This window comes from Haemorhous mexicanus, chromosome Z (genome assembly GCF_027477595.1).
Source record: "Haemorhous mexicanus isolate bHaeMex1 chromosome Z, bHaeMex1.pri, whole genome shotgun sequence".
Taxonomy (NCBI): domain Eukaryota; kingdom Metazoa; phylum Chordata; class Aves; order Passeriformes; family Fringillidae; genus Haemorhous; species Haemorhous mexicanus.
In genome coordinates, this window is record NC_082381.1 from 20493765 (window position 1) to 20518987 (window position 25223).

The 25223-nt window shown below is 36.7% G+C and overlaps 1 protein-coding gene across 5 annotated transcripts in view; it reads left to right on the forward strand.

Moving 5' to 3' along the window:
- APC (APC regulator of WNT signaling pathway) overlaps positions 1 to 25223 on the forward strand; it is a 93272-nt gene that overhangs the window by 55092 nt on the left and 12957 nt on the right. For 2 of the 5 annotated variants that reach the window (XM_059873720.1, XM_059873721.1), the window contains exons 6-15: positions 451 to 564; positions 5759 to 5842; positions 12381 to 12485; positions 16093 to 16215; positions 18665 to 19043; positions 20154 to 20249; positions 20826 to 20965; positions 21975 to 22052; positions 24013 to 24129; positions 24775 to 24989. In XM_059873720.1, the coding sequence (XP_059729703.1) occupies positions 451 to 564; positions 5759 to 5842; positions 12381 to 12485; positions 16093 to 16215; positions 18665 to 19043; positions 20154 to 20249; positions 20826 to 20965; positions 21975 to 22052; positions 24013 to 24129; positions 24775 to 24989 (1451 nt within the window). The remainder of the gene's footprint in view (positions 1 to 450; positions 565 to 5758; positions 5843 to 12380; positions 12486 to 16092; positions 16216 to 18664; positions 19044 to 20153; positions 20250 to 20825; positions 20966 to 21974; positions 22053 to 24012; positions 24130 to 24774; positions 24990 to 25223) is intronic. The other 3 variants (XM_059873722.1, XM_059873723.1, XM_059873724.1) reach the window with 3 other exon arrangements.

Here is a 25223-nt window from a genome sequence, read left to right on the forward strand (position 1 = left end):
TCAAATGTCTTCCCTTAGGCTGTATTGCTGCTCTTGGTTTTAACACTTGTGCTCTTTTCACAGGGTAGTTAGAAATAAGGTAAGTAGCGGCAGTATGAATAGCATCACTATGTGCAGTAGCTTAATACATCTGAATATTATTGAAAATTCCAATTCAGATGGCACACATCACAGTTTTGTTGGTAGCAACCAGATGTTCCTGTAAGGAATTATGCTTTCTCAATGCTTATTTATTTAGTCATTTGACAAAACTCGGGTATAGTCTGCTGGCTGAACATCATTGTATACTTGTTTTTCATAATGCAGTCATGTTTTAAGAATGTCTTACTATATTTTGTTTGTTTATGAAATTTGTTGTAGAAAAGTAATAGTTCTGCTTTTTGTTCTGAGAAATGCATTGTTTACATCAGTGTTATTTACTAAAATGCCTTCCCTGCACTCTTGTTTCAGTTCTCCTTGCAAACAGATATGACCAGAAGGCAGCTGGAGTATGAGGCCAGGCAAATCAGAGCTGCAATGGAAGAACAACTGGGCACTTGTCAGGACATGGAGAAGCGAGCACAGGTAGAGTTTGTCTTTCACCATTAAAAGCAAGGGAGAAGGTTTTCCTGCATATTTATTAAATTATTGGTAACTGTATATTTAAACTGTGTGTAAACACAGCATTTAGTTAGCCTTTCAAATATGCAAATAGGAATCAGGACATAGGAAATAATTACTTGGCAAAAAGTACCCTCATCTGCCTGTTGTAAATAAATAATCCTTTTTATTCAGCACATGTAGACAGTTTATCCAAGAGAAAATACTTTTTAATGATAATTTCTTTACAATCTACTATAGAAAAGCCAATGTATTTGCTGCTGCTTTATTTGGCATCTTCTTGCTGGATTTCTTCATGCTTCTAAGTTTAGAATAAAATCTAGCTACTGTTCTTAAGTTTCCCTAGCAAAAAAAGATATATCACAAGATGTTCAAGTAAAATGTAATTCACATACATACCTGGAAGTTGTTTGCTCTCACCAAGAGTTGTTTTGCATTCATGATGAGGATATGTACATATCTAACCACATGGCCCATCCATTTGGAAGTATAAATTAGAATACAATCATGTGCAAAGCATAAATTAAATAATCAGTTGGTTGCTGGTTATAAAAAATAATCTTCCATAGTAGGAAAGCAACAATTCGAATTATTTATTACCGTTTATTTCTAGACATATTAAATAACCAACTTATTAAGATTTGGGAGTTTTTTGGTGAATGTGACGATAATCAGTATTTTCAGTACAAAGTCTTCTTAGGCTCTATCTCCCTAGCTAAGTTGACTCAACACAAAATTTTGTACATGAGAAACATTTCTAATTTGGTTTTACATTGAAGTTAAAGCAGCTGTTCTCAATGCAAGATGTAATCAGAATGGTTGCTTTAAACTTTAAAGTGAGTAATCTAGTAGGACTTTTCAGAAAATTCCTACAGTTGAAAGTATTTAGCTGAAGAGATACCCTGCAGCTGTTGGGTTATGTGTGCAGGGCTGATTTGTCTGTGCTGATGTTCTCAGGCAGGCCCAGGTTCAATATGTTTGGGAGTCACTGGCTCTGATCTGGGAGCTGTAGGGCAGAGGTGATGCCCTCCATGGTTTCAGCTGTGCACTTTGTGTCAGCCTGTCCTGAGCGAAGGTCCTGCACAGCAAAACTCCTGGGAAACTTCTGCTGCTGTTAACAGGCTTAAGTTAGAGGGAGGTGAATTAAGCTAAATAGAAATAAGCTAAACAGGCTAGGCTGCTGGCAGCATTCTAAATGTACTCAGGCAGGGATCAAAAGAAATTATTCAGACACACAACTTGGCTGTAGTTTTATCACTATATGGAAGTAATCAAACTGACTATGCATTTGCTTCTTCCCTCATGGTTGGGAGTTTTAGGTTTGCTGGTGGGGAGAATGCTGCCAAGATGATGTTGAAACCTTTTATGGGTTCCTGAATTAATGTTTGACATGGGGTCGGTCGCAGCTGTTTCACTCTCTCTCTGTATGTGTGTAACACTTACATACTTGCAGTATGTAAGTGCCTATTGTGATTATATAAGGATTATTGAATACAAAATAAGTACTTCTGCATGTGCTTCTTGTGGATTTAACTGGTAATTCCCCTTGGTTTCATTCTGCCAAGGATCAGTGCCAAAAATATGTAGAACTTCACTGATGTACAAATACATAAGCACAATTTCTGCATTATTTCACAGTGATCTTTGAATATGCAAAATGAAGCATTTGTATTTTGCAAGGATATTCAACTTAGTAGTTTTACCATTTTCTTTCTGCTCCTTATTTTCTTTCCACCCAAACTGATTGGCATATACAATACTATGCAGAATGAAGGCTGAAGGGAGGGAACATTTCAGCCACATAAAGGCTGGTATTGCAGACATCTCTGAATTAAGAGTCCCAGAGATTATTCTGTGAGAGAGCTGGTAGCCTGCAGTTGCCCAAGAAGTCATTGCACTTTTTGTGGCTGCCCTTTCTCGTGAGCCTTGAAACAATGGTTTTCTCCTATTTTAGTGTGGCATGATTTGGCTTTGTTTCCCTCTGAAGCAACTTAACTCACAGCAACTCACTGTTGCTGTCTTCTATGAAGATCATTCACAAGCACTTACCCAGCAGTTGTTCAGAAAGATAGATAAGACTGTTGGCAATTTATTTCAGTTAGTTTAATGATTTATACTAACTTGTAAATTTGTAATTGTTCTCTGAAGCCAGTAATTTCACATCGTAGTGCTTACTGGAAAAAAAAGAAAAAAAAACATTTTTAAGAATATTTTATCTTTACTTTATTTATTTGTTTAAAAGTTGCTACTGTAGCAACCAATAATTGGCAAGTAGCCAACATATTTAGTTATGAGTAGAAGCAAACTTAATTTCTGCAAGATATATTTAAGAATGCTTCAATTCTAAGACTGAATTCATGTTCACATAGAATTTATTTTCCTTCAAATTGGAACAAAAATGATGTAATTTTTTTGAGGTTAAGAATTCCTTAAAATCTTACATTAAATTATCATTCTTATAAAAATTTATCCCAAGATCTCCACAAGTTTTCTAAAACAGCAGACCACTAAAGATAACAAGAAAATTTAGATCCTGGAGTTTCACACAGATATACATTTCAGCACTGTTATATTTATAAGGTGTTCTTGTATGTATACCATACCATTATTGCACTTGTCTATTATATATGTTTATTTTGGAAAACAATCCAGCCAAACAAAAAAGACAGACAACATTTTAAAAACAAAATGTTATTCCCTATTTTTACTTTCTATATAGTGATTTTTTTTTTGTCACTGTGAGTGTGGAGGAATTTTATTTTTGTTTTGTTAGACATGTTACTGGGGCACTGAAAGCCAAATAATGTGTCTTTTCAGATGTAAAGTTACTTTCTGCAACTATTTTATGTTAATAAAAATTTCAAGTAAATATAATAATAAATGGGAATGTAGTATGAACAAATAGAAATCAAAGGTGATATTTCTCAAGTAGGTTCTAAATTTACAAACATTGTTGCTTGTTCCATTGTTTTGCCCATTTGTCATTAGGCTCCACCCCTTTGTGCAAGAAATGCATCTCTTTTTTCTGTTCTACAGTGTGTGGCACAAACTACAGTCCTGGTTAGTGGAACTCCCCAGTTTCCCTGTACTAGAAAAAAATTAATTAGAAGAATGATCTGATGTTTAAATCTCTGGACTGAAATTGGAAAGGGTGGATAGAATTCCTGTCCCTTTACTGAAGACTCAGTAATACTTGGCAAATCATGCAGTAGTTAATTGTTTTCATCTGCACATTTTTTTCCTGTGTTTAGGTGCATATATAAAGATACTCAGACATTCTCAATGCCCTTTATTGGCTGCATTGCTGGTTACACAGAAAGAAACTCAATTTATGGGAAATTTTGGGGAGACCTGTGTTTTTTGAGTGCTTGAAAGGGGACCTCTAAGAAACTTTTTTAGCAGGGAATAGTGATAGGAGAATAGGTAATGGCTTAAAATTAATGGAGAGTTGATTCAGATTAGGTGCAAAATAGAAATGTTCTATGGTGGGAGTGGTAAAACACTGGAAGAGGTTGCCAAGAGGCAACAGGGGCTCCATCCCTGGAAACATTCAAGGTCAGACAGGGCTTTCAGCAACCTGATTGAAGATGTTTCAGTCCTTTACTTGAAGATGTTTCAGTCCTTGGCAGGAGTTTGGAGTAGATGACCTTCCAAGGTGACCCTGACTACTCTATAATTCTATAAAATTCAAGTAATTCTTAAGGACAGTGAGAGACGTATTTTATCAGTCATGTCACCAATGCATAGATATTCCCAAAAATATTTTTCTATTATCTGTCTAATACTTAAAAATTTCTTGAGCTAGGAGCAAAGGGTGGGATAAATTATCTGTTTGCCTCTGTGCTCAAGCTTTTATGTATTTTCCAATACTTTGCTTTACAAAATCAAATTTATAGCTTAAAGTTATAGCTATCCAGCACTGCTAAATGTGAATGCATTTACATGGCGTTTTCCCCACAGCTGCTTCTGATGTGTGTTTCAGTAGTTCATATTTTGTGGTTACATCTTCTTTGGTGTTTTTAAATTTTCTAGATAGCATTGTGTTTCTATTGCATGTGCATCTTCTGGCATTAGCACCTTTTGAAAGTTCATCTTGTTTCCATTTTCAGATTATAAACATGCTAAATAAGGTTGGTTATAATGCTGATATTTGCAGTGTCCACTGGATTGCTTTTCTAGTGTAACACTGTAAATGTTAATCAAGTAAAGGCATTAGAATTTTTTCAACAGTATGTCCATTGTATTAATCTATCCGTGGCACCAAAAAAGATGCTGTTAAATCAGTTTGGTCTTCTGCCCACATTTAAAATCAAATAATATGAATTTATTAAATTATCAAGGTTATACACTGACTGTTTTTTACAGACTGATAATGCATCCTGTGCTTCACTACAATTTGTGGGGAGTACATGTATCCTGTTACTTTTGGAGTCTCTTAACATTCCCTTTTCTAACCACAGAATGGTTGCAGTGGGAAATGAGTAGCAATATGCCTGTAAAAGACTGATTCAGAGATGTCTGTAAAATCCCAGATAAACTAAAGAAGAAGTATGTAGATTTTTTTTTTTTTTTAACATATATACTTAGCCTGTTAAATTATTTGAGATTTGTAGGAGTGGAAAATCTCCAAGGCTGGGCATAAGCAAAATTCTCAGTATAGCAACTGAATGTAATAGAAATCTGTCAGGGTCTCATACCTTCCAAGACACTCTGCAAATAAAAATATCTCTCAGATCACTATAAGGCAAGTAAAATTCTGATATTTGAGATGAAAGTGAAGTAATTTGCCAAAGATCTGCATTATTCTGTTTCAGAAACAGGAATATTGTGCAAGTTTCAGAAACAGGAATATTGTGCAAGTTAAGGGGAGCATTTTTAAATACCTAAATGTGTGCTGTGTGACAACCTATTCTATCCAAATGAATATTCAATGTTATTAAAACCCCAACTACTCCCTTCTGTTTTGAATGCTTGTAATCATTCCTTTCATTACAAAGAACACTTGGATTACTGCATGTAGTACCTCTGCTTGTACCTACTGAAGTAGGTTTTTTTTGTAGTTAGCAACATTTGCCAACAACTCTTCATGCTGTCACTCTGTACAGTAAGTAAAAGGAGTTTTTGAACAAAATCAAATGTGAAAATCCATTCATTTCAGGCAAGGGTGGCCAGAATTCAACAAATTGAGAAGGACATTCTTCGTATACGTCAGCTCCTGCAATCACAAGCAGCTGAAGCAGAGGTTAGTGAGCAACTTGCCTTTTTTTGTTGTGGTATGTGTATTTTCTCTAAAAAACCCCAAATATTTTAATAACGTGGTAGGCAGGATTATTCCCATCAGCTGTTGATGTCACAGTTAATCAGGTAGTCAGTATTCTTGGACTGTTACTTGCTCTGTTTCTAATGAACTGAGGATGGAGTACTTGGATTAGTCCTCATACTACTGTGGAGCTTCTATCAATAACCATATGGAAGTTTAAAGTTTAGCTTGAAATTTTACTGAAATGTCAATATGCAATGTGCTTATGAAGGCTGAGTCCTGGTTTGAGAAATAATTAAAACAATCAGTTGTACATGCCTTTGTAATTATGAATCTGTGATAAGCACCTTCATGGTTTGCTTGTCTTTTGAAAGAGAGAAGATGTAAAAAAAGGATGAATAAAGCTTCTGTCAGACTTCATTATTGAAGCCTGGTATATTTTAATGTTTAAGTACAGGGTTCTATATTAAGAAATACAGGATGTTTCCTGTAAATTACAAAGTCCATAGCAGTAATTGCCATTAGCAAAAATGGCTCTCATGGAAATTCACTTAGAATGTCAACTCCATTTCTTGTACTGGTAAATTAAATTGTGTGTTTGACATGAATATTTTATGACTTGCCTTCACCCAAAATAACTACTGAAAAAGCACTGGGCATCATTTGGATCACTAAAGGATGTATATTTTTCTATTTTGTAAATGGAAATTTTCCACTTGTCTATAGTTTCAGGATTTGGGGGGAAATAAATTCTTATAAGTGATGCAGACCGTAGTGTGTGAAATGAAAGTTGCTTGGGCTATTGATATAAGTCAGTCCAGGTTTTTATAGATATTGACAAGATCTCCCTGAGCCTTCTTTATCTCCAGCTGAATAGTCTCAGTCCTCTCAGCCTCTCTGTGTGTGAGAGATGCTCAGGACCCTTAAGGACTGCTGTAGCCTGCACAGGACTTGTTTCAGTGAATCAATTGTAAATCCAGCTTTATTGTGCTGGGCAGGCCTGAACAGGACTTGGGATGCTGAGTGGAGAGGAAGAGCCATCTCCCTGGCCCTGCTGGCAATATGCCCCTCACTGCAGCAGAGGACACTGTTAAAATTTTTGCCACAAGGCCTTTGAGAGGATGGTGCAGCAGGACCTCCAGGTGCTTCCCAGCTGGACAGCTCTGGCCTGTGCTGGTGCCTCGGGTTGTTCCCTCACAGATGCAGGACATTGTACTCCCCTTCTTGAACAGCTTGAGCTTCCCCTCAGCCCATTCCACCCACCCATCCAGGCCCCTTTGGAAGGCAGCTGAACCCTGTGCTGTATCAGCTTCTCCAACTTGGGGAGGGTGCACTGTGCCCCAGCATGCAGATGTTGGACAGTATTGGACTCAGTTTGCTTCCAGCTGTACTTAGTGCTGCTGATTGTGCCTCCCGATTGCCAGCTATTCCAGCAGTTTTCAGTCCACATCCCTGTCCTTCACCTCCTGCTTGCACCCTGAGCAGTGGTGCAGGGATGTGCCAGAGAGCAGCACCTGGCCATGCCCATTGTCCAGCACAGGCTTGGGAGCTTTCCCAACAAGGCAGCTCTGCTGCACGTTGTTCTTCCTTGCGTGCCTGTGCTCAAGGACATTCTCTTATCTCAGCTGTGTGCATTGCCCTTGTGTTCCCACCAGCCAGGGCTCCTGCTTGCCAGCCCTACCTTCTGTCCCCTGTTATTTCTGCTGTAGTGCTCTCACTGCTTGGTTGACCAGCCTCTCAACAGATACTTTTGCCCCATATAGTCAGACACAGTGTTTATCTTTTACTCTGGTAGTAAAAAAAAAAAAGACGGTATTTTGAACTTGAGTAGAGACTCAGAGACTCAAACAGCATTGAGATGCAACTAGAGAAAAAACACATCATAGTTTTTCACTCCTTCCACCAAATTATTTGGCTGCCTCATACACTAAAGGTCTGATATATTGAAATTTTCGCATGATGTGTCTTATCTGGAAAATGTTTGGATATCTGGTTGCATAGTTACATGTTTTAGGACAGACTTACCAGCATACTGATGGTGCTAAAGAGGCAGTCATTAGACACACCCTAATGCTTTACAGTGTGTTTTAGTCATGTCCAAGTGATGACCATCTCCTACAGAGAACAGCCAGATCTAATTCTGAAATTGTCTGTTGGTGCAATCACACTGCAAAATCCATATAACTGAAAAACACAAACATGAGACATTTTTTATATTTTTATCCTGTGCCTGATACTGAAGAAGTATATTTCTTTAAGAAGAAGTCTATACAGTAGTGGGAAGATGTTGGAAAATTCTTTTTAACCTTAGCACAATAGTGTTTGATCCCTGTATTTGTGGATAATGCTTAGTTTTGTACCATACAGTGCTTAGTGCAAATACCTTGCACAGAGATTAGCACAGTCTTGTGTTAGCTCCCTACATCTGTGACTAATGAGTTGTGTTCCAACTAATGCTTCCTTATTTACTTATATCAGTAATTATTATGTACTAGCTGATATGTTAGTTTTGAGAACAAAGATTGTGTGTGACAGCAAAGAATGGTAAGAGAAGTACATTATGGCATGATCACATATTTGAGATACTCTCAAGGAGAAAAGATTCATCAGAAGGTCTGAACCGTATCCAGATAAGTCCATGGAAATAATTAGCGTATATGCATGTATTCAGGAAATGTGATGAATATGTATTTGTTTCAGAAATATACACTGGTCTGTTAGTCTGTTACTGAGCATGCTTCGAGGAGAATTCCCCATGCATTCAGCACTGGTAATAAAAAAGCATTGGCTTTCTGACCTGGTAAATAGGTTGGAGAGTTTATTTCCTGGTTTTCGGTGCCAATAACCAAACTGACTGTGCTTCTACTGTTATAAAGATCTGGTAACAACAATAATAAAAATCACAGCATGTCTGCTGATACAGTAGGCCCTGTGGTGATGCCAGTCACTGTGGAACCCAAGTGCAATATATCTTGAAGAGTAAGACCAAATATAGTGCTTCAGCATAAAATCAGCTTTTGGGAGTCAGTGAGCAGAGAAAATTCTCACACACACCACATTTTTAAGGCTTGACAAATTGCTAAGTCTCGTGAATGATTCTAGAAAAAAAAAAATTAAGTCATTTATCTGCATGTGGTGGTGTCTTCATCCACTGTAGGGTTAGACCTGTCCAGAAAGAATTTTCAGCTCTTGGGTGCAATATGAAATTATTTAAAAGGAAAGAGGAAATTTTTGGCAGTAGTGGTACAAGCCCTTCTTTCATAATATCTGTAACTTGAAAGTACTTCCATTAGGCAGTGTTGCAGTAGGTAAAATGTAAAGGATTTTTTACTTCCTGAAATTATGCTCAGCAGGTTTTATACTGTGATGGACAGTAGCATTCTCAATCATTTTTCTCACAAAACTTTCTTTTGTCTTCAAATCAACCACAGCAAAATTATTTCTTACTGTTTCATTTGTTGCATTTTCCATTTTCTTATATATGTCTTACTTATACATGTATATCTATTGTGTTTAATATGGAGTAATGGCAATTCCTAATGAATACGTAAGTGTCGGCATCTCAGGTTGACAAAGCATTAGGTAAAATTATTTGTAATTGGGTTTCTTAACAGAAATAGTCAAGGTCTACTATGCTAGCTAGAGTTTACAATTTTCTACTAATAAATACATGGAAATTAATAATGACAATTCTTGCTGACTTCAGAAGCACTTAGAAAATTGTGGCAAATGCGACGGAAGGGGTAGCTCCATGTCCCTGCAATCAGCACATGCCTTCTCCCACAATTTTGCTGTAAGAGCAAACAAGTGAACTCTGTCAAACTGACTTTCATGGTCTGATGCCAAAATTCAGCAATGGCAGGGGTTACAAAGCCAGCTTAGGCCTCCTCAAAAGTCATGCTTCAAAACAGGTTAACCCAGGGGACCTGAGTGCCATTCTCTGGCAGCTGTGCCTCATGTAGGGTTTACAGAGCCTGCTCCTGTTCACATGCTCTGGTTCTGTGTTGATGTGGTTGGTGGCTTCTGTATTTTCTTCCACAGGTCCTGTGTACAGTGTTAAAAGGCACCATGAAGGAGGGACATACTTTCAGTGGTTATATTGCCTTTCGAACCATTAATCTGCAGTCTGTCAGATGAATATTAATTTGTTTACAGTAATACTGTATCTATACAAATATTATTTACATTATCCATCTGCATGGATATGTGCCTTTTTAATATATAATAAATAAATATGTTTATTCATGTTATACATTGCAATATAATACATATTTATATAAATACTCCATTTTCAACTAATAACCTGCTTTCTGCTGCCTGTGTTGTTATTAACTCCTTTGTGCTAGTCTTCATGAATAGAACGGCTCACTTCAAATGACTTCAGTGGCTGAAGTGGTAGGGAGTCTTCACTGAGAACTCACAGATTTGATGTTCAAGTCCAGCTGATAACTCATGTGACAGTAATGGGTTTGCACATTGTGAGCACGTTCTGCATTTCAAATCAGATAAACCCTGCTAGTAACTGTTAAAAACTGCCTTGTAAATTAATTTGTGTTGACTACATTTTGTATTGTCATATTCTTGAGTGCTTGGGGGAATGGGAAAGCATCTCATTCATAAATAGCTTGTAGAAACAAATGTATGTTAATAGAAGCAGAAAGTGTTAAAGAAGAGCAGAAACTTTTCTTGTCAGGGAATGAAATATCTCTGTGTCTGTGCTGTGGTTGCAGCAGAACTATTTAATAGATACACCACATTTTTACCGCCCTGTCCCAGGAGTGTTCTTGGAAGAGGAGTGTTATTCCATCTCAGGTGACCCAGTGGGTCAGAGCCCTGCTAATGAACCATTCAGATTTTCAACTCTAGGCATGTCCAGTACTGCTTTCTTCATGCTTTGCAGTCATTTAGTGAATGGAAAAGTCTTGATTTTGTCAAACTCATAATTACACTTTATTCAAGATTGAAGTGTGTTGTGAGACAGGAATTCAGCCTTATACTGAATTCACCTCATGTACAGCAAGACCTGATCTTGACTGAGTGCCCCACTCTTGTACTGAGAACCAAAATTTCTTCAGTTACTGTATGAGCATCAATAGCAGTTTCATTTCATACACAGTGACAGAGAGGGTGAAAAATTAGATTTTAGAAAGAAGTAACACTGTGCATGCTAAAATATTTTGAGATTTGCTTTGTGGCTTAGTTATTTTCCATAAGTGAAGGTATAATGTCAAGGAATTTTTAAGCTATAGTTGTTTCCAATTTTCTCATATAAGTAGCTTGTGTAATATCCTGTATTTTTTACATACTTTGTTCATTTAGTTAACCTATATTTACACTTTCACACTTTCAAATTTTTCCCTAAATTAATCACTTCACATGCTGATTACTGGTTTTCTGAAATTTTGCTTAATGTTAAGTGAGACTCTTCTGTCTTAGATGAACAGAACAGAATTATTTATGCCAGTGATACTGAATGAATTTAATCACGGAGAGTATCCAAAGATGTTTCAGAGTGTATACATTGAAGAAAGGTATTGCTAAAAGTCTGAGGTAAATATCCTTAAAGCAAGATGAGGCAGGCTGTGCCTCATCCTAGGCTCTGCAGCTCAAGAACATTGCAGAGCCCCACAGAAGCTGGATGACATATACCATATGTGCCTAAACAAATTAATTAAGATTGTGTTGTCTGTTAGGTAGTAGCCTCTCAGTCTAGTGAAATGATGCTTTGAAAATAATATTGCTTTCAACTCCAAACTTCAGCCATTTCCATGGATTATTCATGTCTTTCTGAAAATCTGAAATGTTTTAAACACATTAATAGATGACGTTTGATACTTCACATATTTCATAACTGCTCATTTAAATGCCTATCAGCGTCAGGAAGACCAATTTAATTTTTATGTAGCTGTATAAAAATCTGTTTTCCTAAAGGAACTGAAACCTGTCTGTACCAGCTTGCCACATCGGTTAAATTAATTTTGACAAAATTTTAGATGGATCAGTATCAGGCTGTATAAATTTCTTTTCTGTCAAAGTGGTAATTCTTGCACTGTTTGTCCTTGACATTTAGAAATATTCTTATAGTACAGATATCCTTCTGTTCAAGCAGAAATTATTAATCTTTGAACGTGAAGCTTAATTGAACAGTGCTGACCATGGTCCTCAGTAAAAGCAGGGATCACGTGTCCAGCAGAGCAGACAGTTGTTTGCTCCAATTCTGTTACATTTCTGATAGGGATGTGAGCACAGCTGGTGGAAAATGGTGCTGCTGTGTGTCACAGCAGATCCTTTGTCTTGCAGGGCTGTAATCCTCAGAGGAAATGCTTCTCTTTCATCTCGCAGTTTTTTGAAGGCGCTCAGTCTCGGCTGTTAATTTTTGAGGCTCAGGGTTATGAAATGCAAAGTGCTGCTCTGTGGCTTCCTGAGGATGCAGTATTGATGTGCTCATGTCCGAGAAAGCTTTGAATGGTAAATTGTACCTCATTTCTGTTTGTAATTTCATAAACTCTTGTATTAACAGAGAGCACCTCAAAGCAAGCATGAGGCAGGTTCCCATGATACAGAGAGGCAGAATGAAGGTCAAGGAGCAGCAGAAATCAGTGTGGCAACCAGCAGTACTGGTCAGGTAAGTAGAGTATTTTCCTTGTTTTCATATAATGAAATATTTGAGACGTATGATGCTTACATGTTGGTGTTTAACTTAGTGTGTTTGCATGCCTACTCATTTTAAAAAATGTATATTTTTCTTCTTTCCATCTGTATCTGGGAAATTTCTTGTATTTACTGTAAGGAAGTGTTTGAATAAAGGGAAGTATAAATGTTCAGTAATGCAGGGAGCATTTTTCTTTTGTTTAAATTATTAATGAGCCTAATGGTGTGAAAGAGATGGCAAGAATGACTACAGGAAATGTATTTCATTGTAGGTGAACAGTAATATAAGAAGTGTTAGTAAATTATGGAAAATTGTTCCAATTTTCATTTTAGAAACTACCACTAAGATATTGGTGATTTTTAAAAAAAGAAGAAAACCAAATGACAGGATTATTGTTAATGTTTCTTTAATACTGTATTATCTAAAGCTTTAAAACTTAAGTATCAATGAGGTAATCTCCTGAAAGTTGGCTGAAGGGTTATTTAAATGCTTCTAAGTAATCTTCCGTTGCTGTTCTCCTTTTATTACTGAAATACATTAGTGGAATTTTTTGAGGTATACATTAAAATCTTTACTTATCCTTTAAAATCAATATTTATTACTACTCTCTTTGGCTAAAAATACTTTTATTTATTTACTCTGATTATTTTCTTTCATGATTTCCAACTGTAGCTTAGATATTCCCACTAGTAATTTGGGTTTTTAAAACTTCACACTACAGATTTAATGGCTGAATTCATATACAGGATATTTTTGTTACTCCAGGGAAGTAAAATTATTTAAATGTTTCCGAAAGTGTTTTGTAGAAGATTTATCAGAAAGAATTGTGGTTTGGCTGGAATATTTCACTTGATTAAACATTAAGCACAGCCCATAATTTTGCTTTTGAAATATATTTGATCACTATTTGGAATTAAATTCTATCATCCATATCTTATTGTGGTTCTGACTCTTAATTCTTATGACAGCTTTATTGTTTGGGAAGAAAATAGTTCACTGCTGCTTTTGGGCTGAAAGCATAATGTATTTAAATAATTGATGCATTGTTGGTCTATCATCCATCTTCAGAGAATGAATTAGGAGTTTTTTCTGGACAATGTATTTTACAGAGAAAGAAGGAAGAAGGGATTGTCATGTCTTTGCAGACTTATGCAAATGGAAGATCCGTTCATAATTCAGTTGAGGCCTTTATGTCGAGGATTTGTGCAATTTTGACCTTTGCCTTGTAAAAATGTATAAAACATGGCTATTCCTTCCTCCTGGTAGGGGATAGAGCCAGGGCACTGTATCTGTTTTAAAACAGCCATCTGGGGATTATTTGCTTTCAGTGCAAGTCCAGTCAGAGAAGGTTTAATGGATTGGACATAACATTTATTTCTGATAAACCAGCTCAGTATACTTAAAGCAATCACCATTCAGTGGGGTGAAAAAAAAAGTTTTCACCAATTTATTTTGTTCTAATTGGTTTTGTAGTCAGTGTTAATTGAATCCAGGATTTTTCACTTTTTAAGTGTGTCCTTTTCAGCACCATCTTTCAGCTGTCTTTTCTTTTCCATTGCACTCACTACTTTCCCACTGAAGTAGAATTTTGTTTATAGCTTCATTTTGCAAGTTCTGTAAAGGAATTTGTTGAGATTGTCCATCTTGTTAGGAAAATCTGTAACAAAACAGGGAAAATTACTCAGCTGGCATGGTAAATAGCAAGGTAAAACAATGAGTGAAAGATAGTGAAGTATAAAAGCCAGAAACAAGATGAAGTAGACAGGAAAAGGTTTTGAAGGAGAAGGTCCTACACAGGAAGGGTCTACATAACATTTCCCTGTCATTTCCCATTTTCTTGGATAAATGACTGCTCACCAGGCATTAGTTCCTTGGCATTAGACTTTACAAGCCAGTGAGAAATGTAGTTACACTTCAGCTGAGCATCCTGGCAGCAGGCAGCAGAGCCATGTGATGGCCCTGAGGGAATTGGCTACCTGAACTGAGGTTGCTCTTTCCGTCTACACCATGGTGAATTTTAATAGATAGTGCCCCAGACTTGTGTCATTTTTTACCTTTTTGGTTGAAACAATCACACTGAGCTTAATAATGGATAATTCTGATGTGTACATTATGTTGAACCTGTAGTCTTCTGAATGTAGTTTGAGGAAATATGAAGGGACTGCAGGGTGTAAAATTCTGGGAATTCATTCCCATATACATCACATATACTATAGTGAAGTGTATGGGAAAATTTCCCATGTACTTCACTATAGCACTGAATATTATTTAAGTGAATTATGGAGAAAATGTAGTGTGATTTTCTTCCTAAGCTTTTAGATTCTGATTTTTTCCCTGTAGTCAACAGAGAAAAAATAAGGGTTTGCTTACATAGGCAATATAGAGTGGAATAAACGGTGTTAATGTAAATAATTCCAGTTATGCTCTTGTAGCATAAAATACTTCTGGAACATGTATCACATTTTCTGGATTCAAACGTGGAAATGAAATTAGTATAATAATGTTAATGTGTTTAAATATTCCAGTATAACTAGATTCTTTTCTGTCTATACAAACACTTCATTAAGTTACTCCTACCTTGTACTTACAAGTCTCTCTCAACTTCATGTTTAAGATGTTGAACTGTATGAACTGCAAAATTCTTCTTTCTTTATGGAGCACATAGAAGAAACAGAGTTATTTCAAAGTGACTTCCATGGAATTTTCTTCAGTGTGTTACCTATTTTTACTGGGGGAAAAAAATTATATTTATTGATCCACATAGTTTGAAAATGTTTTGCAAATTAGGCTAATAATTCCATTAACTGATTTTAGCTTTTTTTAGAGGATCAAATTAAAACTAGTGACTACCTCAGGAAAATAGTTCTTGATACTAAAAGTGTTCTCTAAACAAATATATTTTTGATTTCCCAGAGCAGATGGGAAGGGAGTGATAAGTAAGGGAAACATCACAGATGGAAAACAACAGCAAATAAAAAAGTAAGAATATGAGTGAATAAAAAGTGGCAGAAAAAGGAAAAATGTAAATACATTAAATTAATAAAATAAGACAAAGATGCTAATAATTGAGTCTTGCTAATACAGGTAGGAGCATACCTAGATACAGGAAAATTACATCAAGTATTGTCAGCATTATTCTATAGTTTTCACTTAACCACTTACATTTTGCTTATGAAATAGACAAATTCAAGTAGAGTTATTAATTGCCCAGATCAGTCTTTTGGATACCTGCTCCAGTGCACTATAAAATCTGGCATAAAAATGGAGTCTGTTTTTTTCACTCCATCAAAATTATTATTCAGTTTGTTCCAAAATCCACTTCTTCTGGGTGAAAATAGTAATTAAATCCATTCAGTTGAACATACAGTTCTATTGATACTGAATGTCAGGAAAAAGAGTTAATAAAACCAGGTTTAACAGTGACCTCTGTGTTGTGTCAGGGCAGAGAGGACCTAAGAGAAGCAGGTTGGCAGTTCATTGCTGTCAGCACAACTGCATCATCCAGTGCTGAAACTGACTTAGCCAATGTTGTTCTGTCCCTCAGACTTTGTTTTATATGAGTTGTTGTTTAAATCTGTAGGGTTCTGCTGCTCGAGTGGACCATGAGACAGCCAGTGTTATGAGCTCTAGTAGTAACTATTCTGTTCCTCGCAGACTGACAAGCCATCTGGGTACCAAGGTAACCGAAGATTACAAACCACAGGTCGCTAATGCTACATTTTTACTAATACAATAACCTCATTGTTTCTGCCAGTAGTACTAATATATCTGAACAGCCTTGCCCATACATAGTAATTTTTATTAAGTTAAAGTTTTAATATAATTTTTTAACTTTAAAAATATGTGCACAGAAATCTTTTTTTTTTTTTAACTTGTTGATGATGAATTAAGAGTTGTTACAGTAAGGAACAAGCAATTCCTAGAAGCTACTGGGATATCAAAAAACCTTGTGATGTTGCTTTATAATCCATGATGAAAATTAACCTTTTTAAGAGCATTTCTTTGAATACTTTTGCAGAATCCAAATCCACAAAACAGACACAGTTGCCAAGAAATTAAGCAGACAAAAAAAATTTATTTAAGCCCTTCACAGCATCTGCAGATAGAAGACTGCACTAAAAAATACATATGCATCATCAAAAGAGAGGAGAAGAAAAGGGCAAATTCATGAGCCACTGGATCTCATACTGCCTCTGGAATCAGCAGCAGTGTGGATACTGTGGGTGCTATGCTGAGAATAGTCCTCTGGGAAGGTGGACCTATTAATTTTGCATAGTGTTATTGATTTTGGGCCTTAAAACAGTGTTACACTGTTGTCATTTCAGCCCCATGCTGTATGCACATCCTAAATGGAGGTGATATCAGCTGTCTGTCTGCCAGTTTTCACTGCAAGCTGTAGAACTCCACAAAGTTACAAACAGTGGGAAAGCCCTGAAGGCAGGAACAGGAGTGAGTGTGGAAGGATACAGGCAAAGACACGGGTTTAACTACTCTGGGGTAGGAAATTATTAATATTAATGCCTTAAAAGGGAAAATGGTAGATATTCTAAATGGAGGAGTACATTTACAGGTGCAAAAAGAGATGAGTCTGTGGGCAGTCTGTGTAAACAAGGGAAACAAATAGATTTTTTTTGTTTGTTTTTCCTATAATACTTGAGCTGCAACTTGGAGGCCTGATTTGGTGGCTTCTTCAGCTTTATTCTCTGGCAAAAACTTAACCTTCCAAATCCAAGTAACACTGTGTTATAGCTGCCAGTTGAAACATCTGCAAAGAGATACACATAAAGGAAATTAAATTCACTTTCCTTTAAGAATCAAAGGCTTTGTTTAAATGCAACATTTGAGGTTTCCCAGACAAGGAAGAAAGGATCTCCAAACTGGGATGCTAGACTGTCATAGAAGTGGCTCCCATTTCAATGGGTTTTGCGATGTGACCGTACAGTTTCACAACCTCTAAGATTTGTATTGCCTCAGCAACTCTGTTGTATTTAGAGAAGTCCATGTTACCAGACTCGCTGTTTAGTCTGCCTGCTGCTATTCTTTTTTTTTTTTTGAAACTTGGTATGTGTAATAATCTTCAGGCACATTGGAATTGTCACTGAAGACACCAAATAAAATCATTCATTTAAAGGGTAACCAGTGCAAATATCTAATTAATAGTAGGAAAATTTGTCTAATGGTTCAAAGTCTTATTTGTTCCTTAATTACTCTATTCTAGAGAAGCACACATGCTGCTACTTTATCATTCCCTTTAAGAGTTTCTTTACGTTGTGCTTTGACTTTGAATGTTCCTGTTTATCTTGGCTTTTAAGTTTGGAATTTTTAGGTAGTGTCTAAGATCATCCTCTACATCCTGTTATTCTGCTAAAAGTTGACTAGAAGAATCAAATGCATTTCTTGATTGAAAGCTGTTACTGAAGAGTGGGAGTACAAACAAATAGTACCTTGACCACAATATTATACAAAAGCCAAGGGAATAACTCAAAAATCACTATTTTTAATTTTAAAAAGCAGGTTGCTCCAAGTTAAATGGGCAATGCTGGGTTTTTATGACGAGTTAATTTGACAAATGCTCAGTATTTTGTACATTCTACATAAGCATTTGTTTGCTTTACTGCTCTTATCTTTATAAATTTGAAAAAGTATTAATCTAACTCTTTAGTTTTGCATTTGCTGAAAATAATGTCCATATAAAAGTCAGGGATCATAACAAAAAATTATCAGTAAATTTGAGGTATTTTATAGGAAAACTTTAGACTAGAAATAAAGTGTAATGAATTCACACAGAGCATACTTTTTCAAAGAATTATTTAATTTTCAAGGTATTTTGGTTTCTCAAGATGAAACATTTTCATTATATGTTTGTTTAATCTTTTTGTATGATGGAAATCTGGAAGTCTTTGCTATTGGTTTTGTAGATTAATACAGTTACACACAGCTACCCCCCACTTCCAGCCATTTAACCACTAAGTGGAATTTATTAAGATTATGAATGCTGAAGTAGTAATAGTGTTTAATTACATTTAAATAGCACAATTTTTTTCACCATTAAATAAGGGAGTTTTTTGCTCATATGTACGATTCAAATTTCGTTTCAATTTGATGTGTGCTTTTAAAACGTAACTGTATTTTTAAAATCATTTGACCTGCAGGTGGAAATGGTGTATTCATTGTTATCAATGCTTGGTACTCATGATAAAGATGACATGTCAAGAACATTGCTAGCAATGTCTAGCTCCCAGGACAGCTGCATAGCCATGCGTCAGTCTGGATGTCTTCCTCTCCTCATCCAGCTTTTACATGGCAACGATAAGGACTCTGTGTTGTTAGGAAACTCCCGTGGTAGTAAAGAGGCCCGTGCCAGAGCCAGCGCAGCGCTGCACAACATCATTCACTCCCAGCCCGATGATAAGCGAGGCAGACGGGAAATCCGTGTGCTCCATCTCTTGGAGCAGATCCGTGCTTACTGTGAAACGTGTTGGGAATGGCAGGAGGCACATGAACAAGGCATGGACCAAGACAAAAACCCAAGTAGGTTCTGCAAGCCATATAAAAACATTTTGAGGATATATTGAAAGAGTGAATTCATAGAAAGTACAGCTTTAATCTGACTTCTTGTTGAATGTGTGCAAGTTTTCTTATATACATATATGTGTGTGTGTGATTTCTCCTTTACTTAAGTTCAGCTACTCTTGGGAAATAGTACGTGTCACAGATATGATACCCTATTTACAAGCTTTTTATTTAAATCTTGGCCTTTGGTGCACTTTCCAGATAGTAATTCTAGTGGTTTATATTTGTAATTTGTAAAATACTATTGAATATGTACTCATTCTGTTTTACATTTTTATGGATAAACAATCCCAAATTGCTCTTCATGCAGATGTTTAGGAGATAGCACTTTCCATTTGGGAGAGGGGCAGAGAGAACAAATTAAATAATCTCCATCTATCAAAATGAACTGCTGTTTATGTTATATGTGAGAAATGTAAATTAATAGGATTTTTCTCAGAGAACAGTTAGAAAAAAAGATTTATGCTTAGAGTTACCTTCGTTGCTCCTCTGAATTGAGGGCATCCCATGAGCGTAGCCTGTAGGTGTCCATGTGTGACTGAAATCAGGGCTGCCTTTTGCCTGGTGCAGTTCAGCAGAAGTGGCCCCTGCACAAGCTGTATCAGTACCATTTCTGCATTATCCAGAACCTACCTCACAAAAGTATGTATTTAAAAACTTCTAGGTTATGAAGCAGAAGGTTTATTTAACCATTCATAAGGATATAGCACCCAAGGAAACAGAATGTTATTTACTGCCACCAGAATATTTGACCATATTGATTTGTTTCACAAATATTATTAATTTCTAAGAGTAATAAGGCAATATTTTTTGCACTGCAAGTCATGTTTCTAGCTCAGCACATGCATTCAGAATTCTCCCTAATTTGTTTTCAAGCATCAAATATATTTACAGTACACTTTGTTTAGTAATAGTCTTAACTAATTGTGTGTTCATGGATTACTAGGACAATAAAGACTTGACCAAAACTGCAGCTGGTTTATTTTTAAGATTAGATTTGCTCTGGAGAATTTATGATCTAGACAAAATCACCTGGAAGGTACTAATTGTTACCTATTTCTGGATCAGTGCCCGCTCCAGTGGATCATCAAATTTGTCCTGCAGTGTGTGTTTTGATGAAACTTTCATTTGATGAAGAACACAGACATGCAATGAATGAGCTTGGTAAGATCAGACTTGAGAAGCTTGCTAGAAATCATGGCAGTCCTTGTGCATGTCACTGCATTGCATATATGGCTTTTTTTTTACTAACAGTTTAAGCTATTAACAACAATTCATTTGTGTCAGTTGTTGCCCCCTAAGTGCTGAAAGCAGTTGAAATTAACTACACCATTTCACAGTGGATAAGTTATTATGTCAGTTGCTGTTTTTTCTGGCATGAATTGTGAATTTCTGAGGAGTAATATTATTGTGGAAATATTTGCAATATTTTACAAGTATTGGACTTAATTTAAAATTGAGACTACTTTCTGGGATGGGTGGTTTTTTGATTCGTGTTTTAGTGGGGTTTTTTCATCCTGCATTTGTTCTTATTTGGCAGCCTGAATTTTTTTAGTCTGCTCAGTAAAGTCCGTGCATGCAATTTTAGCAATTCATATGTCTTTCTAAGCATTGTGGTTTTCAGATGTTTGAGGTTTCTTCTGTACATAACAATGCAATTTGTTCCTTGCTACATATGTCCTCTATGTACACCATTAGAGTACAGCTATGTCTTTTTTTCTTACCTGAATCTTTTTAAAGGAGGTTTGCAGGCCATTGCTGAACTGCTGCAAGTGGATTGTGAAATGTACGGACTCACAAATGATCACTATAGTGTTACCCTAAGGAGGTATGCTGGCATGGCTCTGACAAACCTGACTTTTGGAGATGTGGCAAACAAGGTGAGAGCAGAACTGTAAACTTGCAGTAATTTCAGATCATAGCTGTTTGAATTACAGCTCTCAACATAAGTGATTAAAATCTTCAGGATAGGATCTTGAGTTTAAACTCAAGGCAGTTGAATCTATACCTCTCTCATTCCATCCTGTTGCTGACAGAGAGCACCACAACAGAATGTTGCATCATACAACTATGGTATTGCCTCTCAAATCACTTTTGTCACTGCAAGCAAGGATTTTATCTATTGACCTGGTTTTTTTATGAGAACTAGGCTAGTACGGCACACAGTGATTTTATAGTAACTGATTCTTTCTGAGAATTTTGATTTAAAATTTGTAATTGGGTCGTTTTCTGTAGTTTTCATTTATTTAACAATACTATTACTGTCTAATGAAATTTTTCCAACCTCTTCAGGGTAGAGCTTGCTTTTAAATATATGGAGTATATCTGGATCAAACTGGGCACTACTTCAATCATTATAAGAGAAAATTGGTTCCCCTATTTTCTGACAAGGACATTTATTTTAAACGCTAGAAACTTCCAATAGATTTGCCAGCCTGTGGATCTTAAAATAACTCAATACTGAAGACTTACCCTCCTGTTCTAGAGAGAGGACATTTCAGCAGTATATGGAAATAACAGACTTCAGAGAACTCGGGATTTGTTCTCTCACTAGGCAGTAGGTAACAACACATTGCTGGCTCGCAGGGGTTTTTATCTAGTGCAGAGGAAAGAAGGCTTCTAAGGTAGTAGAGATCCAGATCATGTCCTGAAAGTGCTATAAAAAATACAAAATTTTAGCATGATTTTGCCACTTATGTATTTAAACTGATAGCTATGCTGAAATTTTTAGTAGTTGTAAACCAAGTATTTATTTTTGACAGCATATTTACTAAGTTTTTATTGAACTTAGATATGATTTGCTTAAAATATCAAAACATTGTGCAGAAGCAGCCATCAAACCTGCTGTTTGATACTGCTCACTTTCTTTTTTCTCCTGATTCCTAACAGGCTACATTATGTTCCATGAAGGGCTGCATGAGAGCTCTTGTAGCCCAGCTGAAATCTGAAAGCGAAGACTTACAGCAGGTAATGCTCTTTTGAGATAAAATACTTCTTTTGTTGTCTTATCAGCCTTAACTTTGATGAAGAATTTTTCTCATACTTATTTCACTAATTAGGAAGTACATTCTTCTTGTAAAACATTCTTATCTGTGGGATCATGTTCTGGGATTTTTTTGTGGTTTGGTTTTTTTTAAATCATAATGCATGGACTGCAAATCTTTTTTTTATGACCCCAATCTGTTACTGTCTGTTCTAATGGGTCCTGCTGTGTAAGGAAAACAGCCTGAAATAAAGCCTTTAAGAAGTGCGTAGGATAATCCTCAGAGCTGAGAGAGAAGAACTGTTGGAACTTGTGTAAAATTACTAAATATTAAATTATAATCAACTTTAACTAATGCTTATTGCGTACAAAGTGGAACAGTTCTTTAAAATAAAACCCCCTTTTTCCTTGCAGTCTGAGTGAATCATCAGAAAAAAGAGCAATTTTAAATAAAATTGACCTTATCTCTTAAAATGCTTTTAACAAAATATTCTCTCCTTAACAGGAGGAGCTTGCTAGTTACAATTGGGAGAAATATTAGAATTGCAATAGAGATTATTGGATAAACTCTGTGATGTGGTATTAGGACAGGTATTGAGTATTCTTGAAAAGAGAGTCACAGCCCCATGGGCTCTCTCTCTGACCTCTGGGATGTCTCCAGCCACTGGCACCTAGACACCACACACACACACACACACAGAGCAGGAAGTCCTCCACTCAGGACAAGTTATAAACGGGATTTAGTAAGAATATGGGACTGAGTGTACTCAAAAGGCATGTCCACACAACTGTATCAGCCAGTCAGCTGTTCAGATGTCACTGAGCCTTTCTGTCCCCTGTGCTTTCCTGTGCTGAAAGATCACCTCAGTCCATCTGTTTTCCTGCATTTGAAACCTTTGGGTCCTGCCATCCCACAATGTGTTCTACTGTTCCAGAATACTCTTCTTCTGGATCCCACAGTGTCCCACATGCCCAGTCCAAAATGGGCAGAGAGCTGCTCCCTTTGACTTCCCTGAGTGTCACAGCCGTGCCAAAGGGTGGTGGGTTCCCTGGGAGAGTTCTGGGAGGAGCCTGGACAGGGCACACTTCCCACCAGGCTTTGGGCTCCTGTGTTGCTCTGGCTGTGTTGAGGTGGGCTCTGAGGAGCTGGTGGCTCCTTGGGAGCAGCCAGGGCTGGGTGTTCCCAGGCCCTTCCATGTGCCACTGGCTCCCTGTGCTCCACGGGGGGGGGTGAGCAAGGGAGCATTCACCACGTAACCTGAAGAGTTTATGCACTTCTGTGACAATAAGAACACCCATAAGCAAAAGTTTTCTATCAAATTAATTTCATGAGGGATATGCATGCTTGCAGCTGCTCATGAGTGGGTGGAGTTTAATGTGTAATGACTGCCCACTACAGTGACAACCTATCTCAGTCTAACTGCTGCAAAGTACCAGAACATCATCTGGGGATAACTATTCTGCTTGTAAAAGGCATAGTGTATTTTAAAAATACTTTAAAGAGCTTTATAAACATCAAAATAATTATACCATATGAGAAACAGGCAAGTGATATTGTTCTATTTTCTAAGTGGAAAAACTGAGAAAAACATTATATAAATCTCTTCTCTGAGATTATATAACTCCAAATCAGACATAAGAATAGAGAAGAAAATCTATCTACAAATTTTGTACTAGTGTGAGAAGCAGGCAACCTGATTTCCAATCTCTGTTTTAAGTACCAACACACAAAAGCCAGTACCTTTGATCAAACTTGATGCTGAAACTTAAGACCAGTGTAGCAGACAATACAACAAAAAGCAGATGTTAGCAAATTTTAGTTCAGTAACTGAACATGACCACTGTTAATTAACATAGTATTTGATAAGTCCAGGAGGAAAGTCTGATAACCTGCTAAAAACGTACCTATCTTGAAATATGTTACTTTTCTTTCTCATTTTGCAGGTCATTGCAAGTGTATTGAGGAACTTGTCCTGGCGAGCAGATGTAAACAGTAAAAAGACTTTAAGAGAAGTTGGAAGTGTGAAAGCATTGATGGAATGTGCTTTAGAAGTTAAGAAGGTATCTTCTATAAGTGATTAAATTGAATTTTTGAAAAATTGCATTTATTTTACACAAAACACTAATATGACCATTGACCATTTTTGATAACAGCAGTTTCTGAAACAGTTGATGTGGGTCAGGTAATTTGCCTGGAAGAAGAGTTTGATTTAACATAGCAGCAGACCGCAATGGAGCAATGGCACCTCAAAACTAGTATTGATCTGATTTTATTTATGAGGGGTGACCACTTTTGCTTTTCAGTTTCATGAGCTGTGCTGGTAAAATAGTCTTTTTTATAAATTTGTCATTTAATAAAAGCTCTTTTCAGTTAGTTAGTAGGTATCTATGATGACTTTGGTGTGTAGATGAGAGTATATTCCATCCCAGAGACTGCTGCCAACTGGTCTTCAAGCCCTTTCTATCATTGTGGCAGCAAACACATATTGAGGCACATATTTCTGATACCTCTGGGGCAGACAGCACCAAATCCATGGCTGAAGGAAGGAGCAAAGTGAACAAAATATATGTGCACTGCTGCCTGCACTCACCACCCCAGAAAGCAGAATTGGAATGTACACAGCTCCTTGAAGCTTACTTAATGTGTTTCTGAGAGCTTAAGGTCAATAGCTGAAAAATTCTCCTGTCATGTTGCTGTTTTCCTAGGAATCCACCCTGAAAAGCGTTCTGAGTGCCTTATGGAATTTGTCAGCTCACTGCACTGGGAACAAAGCTGACATATGTGCTGTTGATGGTGCTCTTGCATTTCTGGTTGGCACACTGACATACCGGAGCCAAACAAACACTTTAGCCATCATAGAAAGTGGAGGAGGAATACTAAGAAATGTTTCTAGCCTAATTGCTACTAATGAGGACCATAGGTGGGTACACTTCTGACAATTTTTAGTGGTTCCACATGTATATTTATTAGACAGTTTCTGTGACCAAGCCTTAATATGAATGCATGTATTAAGTATAGTAATTAAAAACAGTTAATTTGTAGTACATTTGATGAAGTGGGTATTTCACTTACATAACAGGAATGTGCAAACAGATTAAGAGCTGCTGCTTGCTAATGATGAACTGTACTAAAAGCTAACTATTCATATTTGTAA